Consider the following 7515-nt stretch of genomic DNA (forward strand, 5'->3'; position numbering starts at 1 on the left):
AACATTGTGTACTTACATACATAAAAGTACTATCATGAAATAATTAGACACTATTTGATAATCAAAGGTGGAAACAAACTAAAGCATGTCATGCTGTTCGTCTGAACAAAGCATAATCTTTCAAACATATATAACAGTAGTATTGCATAAGAATGGTTTGAGGATGTAATGAAGTAACTTATATGACCAATAAGGTTTATTATGTCGTAACGATATTCTAAGTTACGATAAGAACGAGAATAGTAATTGTGTAAAGTTGAAGTGACTCAGCATACGATTTTAGGCTTACATATCACGTGGTTTGCACAAACAACTAGTAAATTTCTTCTGGTTTAAATGTTAACGTTGTTAACGTTGATATAAGGACTCACAGTTCTAAAATTGTGTGAGATATATGTAGCTACCATGAATTAGAATACTTTACCTTTCATATCGTTTACATGTTTGAACTTCATGTCAATGTTTGGAGGAAACATACCAATGATTCTAAGGAAACACTAGCGTCATATATCATAAGCATTTGCGAATCTACAAATGCTGACAAATATCATATTAACTGATAACCTCTTGCACAGTAGAGAACTGTCTCTACTTTGAACTTGTGGATGGGGCATTAAGTGGCGTAAAACAACTAGGGGTAGTTGTAGACATAGCCTCGGGATCAAACCCGTCTTTACCATTCAGCCAGTATGTTAAGAAGGAACCTTTACCCTGAAACGAATGAACATAAATAAGCTCATAAAATGACCACAACTTCATAAGTGATAATTTGCACAATTTCAATTGTAGCTATACATAGTCTCATATTTATAAAGATGCAGACTTTTAAACAAAGCACACCGCCTCTCATTTAGCCAATAAACAGTCTATTCTAGTGCTATGGCCAATATCATACAGGCTTCCAAGGTCTTATTCAAAGAGTTTCTGATGAGGTAACTATGAAATCGTCATTTCCTATTCCCCCCTCATAGTTTCGCAATATCTGGTGCGATTTTTGTAGGAGAATATAGTGCTGACATAGAGTGTAATCTTTTGTTATGAATGTAGCTGACTTTAATTAGATGGTGGAATAGTAATTTATGACACGGCCATTATATGAATAGTGTCACGCTCAAACACCACAAGGTGATAGATTTTTAACAAGAAATGAATTGGGTATTAGAAACGAAACACAGATAACTAGCATATCTTACTATTGAAAGACTTCTTTCAAAAATAGCTATAGTTTTCAAAAACATCTACAATGTGAAGATTTGACCACAATATAGCCAGTTTTAGACCAACGCAACTTTTGAAACATCACATACATTTACGTCAAAGACGCTAGGTGAAAATTTAGGTAACCTAATTGCCAGTCACTAAGCATGATGTGGTTGTACTCATGGTCATTACCTACCTCTAATTCTGTTATTCCCCTTTCTGATAGGTAATAACTACCTAAATCCATCAGAATCTCATACGTAGCTACGCTCACATGGATTCGATCAGCTGGGTGAAGATAGTAACAAATTCTATTTGGTTAGTTCTTGTGTTTTACTAATGTTCTCCCAATTTATCTGGTATAACATCTTACACACATTGAGCGAATGAAACAAATAGATGTCTACATCTCCGGTATACAAGTAAAGATGAAGTAAAATGTGCATGGTGTCCCGCATGTGAAATAACCCATGAGGTCTAGTATGTCTTACATACACGTACGTACGTACACATGCATACGTACTCCGGCGTAGGCGTTAAATTTCGACTGACAGTTACAAAAGAGGCTATTGGCCAATCAGGGAAAAGCTTGAAGACCGACCGGTGTATCAGCAGAGTAGCAACTTTTTCTGTGCATGAGATCCAATTAATGTCATCCAGGGAAGAGTGATTAGACACAGACAAGCATAACAAAAACATGACCCCTGACTGTGACTGAACAGATAAGACTTCTGTTCCACACTTGAACACTATTTTGGTAATAATAAACATTACCTCAGAGTGTATTTAGAAGGTGAATAAAATACATGTACTACAACTTACAAAGTGATAGACGGTATAATGGCAGGGAGAAAGCGACATTTTGTTGTTATGGCAGCCTGGACATAGATTAGAAACTGAAGGCGAGTGTGCCAAAAAATACACATGCATTATGCAAAGTTTGGAAAAGTTGGGTTAAGGAATCTGAAGACGGACTGGATACCGTTTGTCGCCAATTTAATGCCTCGTACAGTATATGGTCGAGGCGAGAATAGCGGACAGTTTACCTTACCCTGGGGAAACATTAATTCAACCACAGTCCGTACATGACTCAATTATGTGCCCGTATCCAAAAACATACATTATAAAACAAAAAGTCGTAATAATTGAGGTCTGTATTTTTGTGGTGTCAGTGACGGACTTATGACATATCAAGTGTTATTGGATTTCAGCTTGATGTACACTCTATTGCTTCGTAATACACGACATTTGAAAATCAAAACATAGACGATGAGTGTATGAAATTCTTCCTGGGAAGAATATGTCCTGGGAGTACAAGACAAATGCCATCCGGGCAATACACGCCTCCTACGTCGGCGTGTATTTTCCGGACAGCATTTATTACTTGTATACATACATACATACATACATACATACATACATAATGTTAAATTCGACGTAACAATAACTATATAACAGTTGAGATAAAAAAAAAATTCTCACCTTCGCTAACAGTCTCCATACGCTCAGCAATGTTAACTGTATCTCCAAATAAGCAGTACCGAGGCATTTTGGTACCAACAACACCAGCAACGACAGGCCCTAAGAATGGCAACAGATCAGTATAACATGGTTTCCTCTATCATACATACATATACAACGTGAACATCCCTTATGTCGTTGTATGTGTACATACATTTTACATGTGAAATACTACATTGCAATGTATCAACGTTCGCTGATGGATTATGTTGTCTCATAAATGTTATGAATTAAAAGTATTAGACCACCATAAACAATTGGGGAAAATGCCCATTTTCAGCTTTTTCAAAGAATGACATATCGTTGTCTTCTGGATCTGACTCGAGTTCCTCCTGTTTAATTGATAAATGTTTTATGTTTAATGTTCAAAAATTATCTCAAACAACAAAACTGCCCATGCCATTGTGGTCAATGAAAATGAAATACAACAAAACGTGACAACACCTTTTGTATGGTCTAATACCTGAAGTTTGTCGTACCTGAATGAATGCCAATGCGGAGTTTCATCTGTACTCCAGGGAGATGATCAATGGTCAAGCACGAAACATGATATTTCAGGTCCAGAGAGAGGGTGGCAATCTCACCAGCATGCTTGTTGTCATTCTTTTTGGGAATCCCTTATTGATGATGAAAACGTAAAAATACGTTACCCGATATCACCTCTCAGTTCGTCGTATCGCAGCAGTGATACGACAAACAAAGAAGTGATATTTAAAAAGAATACATGAAAAATGAAGAGAGCACAGCCTGCTATGGGCTTCGTGCATCACTTGATTATATTGTCGGGTGATAGTCACGTGGACAATCTGCTGACCGTGTTAACCTGCTTCAATAAAATGTTTATTTTTCACAATTATTTGAAAAATACAAGTTTGGTAGAAGCACAGGTTCTCTAAAAGTTTTAGAAAATGATTTTATATCTTAAAACTAGATGGGCGACCGCGAAAGTAATTTAGCGTACACATAGTGGGTGGCTTACTGTCGCGTTGGTGATACCTCAGTTTTCTGAAATGAATATACCAGTACAATATTATAATGAATTTGCAATTTAATGTACAATCGCAAATGTTATCATTTAGGTATGCATATTTTCGTCAAAATGTCCTTGTTTTGAAAGATGTCCCAGTTTTGTGGCTGTAAATGGTATGTGTTAATATCAACGACGAAGATCGGGCGTCATTTTAGTTTACTCATGTTCGGAATTGACGTGTCTTGTCAATCAGAAGAAGTTTTCTGATGACGTTTAATGTGAATATCAAGACGCTTAACCTCTAATACCAGAAGTGATATTTTGTGTTAAACGTCATCAAAAACGCCTGATCTGGGCATAAGATAAAATAAACAATGCGAGACAGAATAAACAATATGTTAAGAGTGAATTCAAATCTGTAAATGTGCAAACAGAATATCTTAATCGACTGCTGACACAACCCTTCACATGAACTCGTAGTATCAATTATGTTTTTGTTTCTGAATCATTCAGTGGTTATCGACAAACACAGAACACGTGTTACAGCTTCACTTTATAAAACCAGTCTAGAGTAACTAATATTCATATGACGTGACTAATAACAATATCAAACTATGATAATAACTATGAAAAACTGGTATAATTACATACCTGATACCACCATGTATGCATCTCCTATAGTTTCTACTTTATAAACGTCATACTTATCAATGCGTCCATCAAAGCACGTGTACAGCATGTTTAACATTCGAACGACTTGGAGTGGACTACTCTGGGAGCAGATACTGGTGAAGCCGACGATGTCAGAAAAGAAGATGGTGCTGCTTCTGTACGATTCTGCTGTCACCTGTTCATTTTTCTTCAGCTGTTCTGCTACCACTTTCGGTAACATACGATAGAGGAGGGATAGCGCTCGTTTACGTTCTTTCTTCAATTCTTTATTCTGACCCACAAGTGTTGATGCAAACACTTGCATGTTAGAGGTTAAACGTGTTACCAGAAATAACACAAGAGGACATATGGCTGAAGCTAAAACCAGAATAAATGCTACAACAACAAGACTCTGACGATCTTTCCGAACTTCATCTTCCAGTGTTATTAGAATTAGGTCGGTTAATTTGTTTTGAATTTGTAACAGAATTTCCATGTAGTTAGTCATGTTCGAAAACCAATAGTTAGCGCCAAGCCAGGACGGTTCCACTTCCACATTTTGTCGTATGATGTTTCTCATACCAGCCATGGCATTTACAACGTCACCCGGCAGATCATCCATCAGTTCATCATGCATTGTTTTTATTTCAGGAGCATACTGCCAGGAGGCTTCGAAGTTTCCCTGTGCACGAAAACTTTTCTCAAGAAAATCTATAAAGTGGTCATATTCATTGAACCTGCCCTGTGAGTAATAAACTGATCCTAGTGTACGTTCAATGCCAACGTCTTCTTTACTCACAATCAACAGTTGGTATCCGACCAGTATTGTCCATCCCTGGTTTGAGCCTTGGAATTGGCCCACTGCTTCGTACAGCCAGTCGATAAAAAACTTGACAGCTGTTGAATAAAACTCAATCTCCTTGAACAAGTCCGCATTAGAGATGTACAAATCACGACGATGGGTATCAAGAAACCTTTGAAAGGCTGCATTAGAATCTATCTCAGAAAGAAGGTTGTCACTGTTGATAGGCCAACTTTGTAACTGCTGTAGTGCGTTGTCCGTTTCTGGATATGTGTCTGTCAAGAACTTGCGACTCAGTGGACTAATACTGCTAAGATACAAGGTTGTCATGTCACGTTCATTTTGTAAATGGTGTAGAAAGTTGCCAAGATCTTTTCCAAAACGGATGGCTTCTCGAACTTTGAAAGATGCCGTGTTTGCTCTCATCGTGAGCAACAGATTATTGGTTGCAACGCCAATCAACGTTGTAATGGGAATCATGGTTATGGCCATCATCTTAATGAGCTGCCAACGTTTACCTGACCTTTTCTTGGGGTCACAGCCCCATCTTCCACCACCTTTTTTACTCCAGCCAAATAGATTTTGTACAGATTCCGATGTTTCGCTTAAATCGGACAAGCTCCCCATGGACATATCCTCACCAAGAGTGAAGATACTAAAGGCTGTGCTCTCCGTATCACCACCAGCTTGGTGACCTCGCTGATGTGTAGCCATTTTGACAACTATGTTGGAAGTGGATGTTGAAGTATGGAAATAACAAATCGCCTTAAATAGAGAAAATATTACAGCACTTTAAGCCACCAACAAAGAGAGAGAGAGAGAGAGAGAGAGAGAGAGAGAGAGAGAGAGAGAGAGAGAGAGAGAGAGAGAGAGAGAGAGAGAGAGAGAGAGAGAGAGAGAGAGAGAGAGAGAGAGAGAGAGAGAGAGAGAGAGAGGGGGGAGAGGCAGGCAGACAGACAGACAGACAGACAGACAGACAGACAGACAGACAGACAGACAGACAGACATACAGACAGACAGAGACACGGAGACGGACACTGAGAGACACAGAGAGACAGCCTTAATAAATATCCAATATTTTGATAGCGAATCGGCAAGAGTATATATTAAAAATACATTATTCTCTTTTTTAATAAATAATAGATGGGGAATCCGTATCTTGGGTTACAGAGTATGAAGGGATGGAAAGACTAATAAGTATTATGGTTAAGTCTTTTGATCACTCTTTTTCAATAATCTGACAAATGCATACAATAAAAAAACTCAATCAGTAAACATAGTTTTTATCTTAGAAGCCGTTAGGGTTACATTCTAGCTTAGAAAAGACATTCTAGCTTTAGACACAGAATGCAGCATACATCTTAAAGAACGCTGATAAGTGAATTCGACATATTACAATTCAAAAACGGGGATTGGATCGTCTCAACAATTCAAGATTCTCCTGTCTTCTATGAACTTTGGCTGTCTCTTACTCTGTATGTCAGTAGATAGCACCAAGTATGAAAATGTACATCTAATTCAACTTAATAGTGTATTACTCTATCAATCACTTGAACTGACCAATTAAAAGGAATTTTTTCGTACATAACAATGACATATATACCTGTTTCTATGTATACTGTACCACAAAAGAAACAGTGCATGATATATAATATTTTATTTTCATCCATGAGCTCAAAACTGTCTATACATAATGTTTTTTCTGGACGTCCAATGTTACCGACAAGTACCCAATTGACAATAGAGCTTTAGCTCCAATGTTTGTGTCTCATCTCACTCCTGTCGCAGTACCGTTCCTTCGACTTCATGGCACAGGCTTCATTTACCAGCAAAACAATGCTCGTCCGCATCGATGCATTCAGCAATTGTTCAAAGAGAATGTCATTGATATCCTTCAGTGGCAAGAAAATGCCCCAGATGTGTTCGATAGAGCACGTATGGGATGAAATGCAACGTCGCATCCAAAGTTTGCCGCATCCGCTGTCTGACGTTTGAGAATTGCCAGGGATCTCACAAGGATGTGGAATGACAATCCACAATTATGCCATGACCGTGTGATTTCATCAATGAGTGTCAATGCAGTGCAGTGATCAACGGAAATGATGGACATACTATAGTACTCACTATTAATCTTGTGACATTAAAATTTGCAGCGTAAACTTTGACCCCGTGGATGAGACACAAATATTGGAGCTAATGCTCTATTATCAATTGGGTACTAGATGGTAACATTGGACGTCCAGAAAAAACATTATATATAGACAGAGCTAGAGGGTAAAAACATGTACAATTTGCTTTTGTGGCCATTATAGTTTTGTTATGTTAATATACGCATGCTTATTCAATTAATACTTGAGAATTTGTTTTACAC

At 37.8% G+C, this 7515-nt stretch overlaps 1 protein-coding gene across 1 annotated transcript; it reads right to left on the bottom strand.

Annotated features, from left to right (window-relative positions):
* Positions 1 to 588: 588 nt before the first annotated feature.
* On the bottom strand, positions 589 to 5858 carry LOC144434333 (uncharacterized). The gene is made up of 5 exons (XM_078122785.1): positions 4343 to 5858; positions 3201 to 3338; positions 2683 to 2781; positions 1397 to 1488; positions 589 to 711 (listed from the first exon to the last, which is right to left on the bottom strand). Exons 1-5 carry the CDS (start codon positions 5856 to 5858, stop codon positions 589 to 591), a joined length of 1968 nt encoding a protein of 655 aa, XP_077978911.1.
* Positions 5859 to 7515: the final 1657 nt, after the last annotated feature.

The sequence above is a fragment of the Glandiceps talaboti genome, chromosome 4 (genome assembly GCF_964340395.1).
Source record: "Glandiceps talaboti chromosome 4, keGlaTala1.1, whole genome shotgun sequence".
NCBI classification, from domain to species: Eukaryota; Metazoa; Hemichordata; class Enteropneusta; family Spengelidae; genus Glandiceps; species Glandiceps talaboti.

Excerpts from the sequence above, each read along its gene's own strand:
- LOC144434333 (XM_078122785.1), bottom strand. The coding sequence starts at position 5,858 with ATGGCTACACATCAGCGAGGTCACCAAGCTGGTGGTGATACGGAGAGC. Across the intron at positions 1,489-2,682 it reads TATGGAGACTGTTAGCGAAG|CTGATCGAATCCATGTGAGC; the intron begins GTGAGAATTTTT and ends ATCTTCACCCAG. Across the intron at positions 712-1,396 it reads GGGGAATAACAGAATTAGAG|GGTAAAGGTTCCTTCTTAAC; the intron begins GTAGGTAATGAC and ends CATTCGTTTCAG.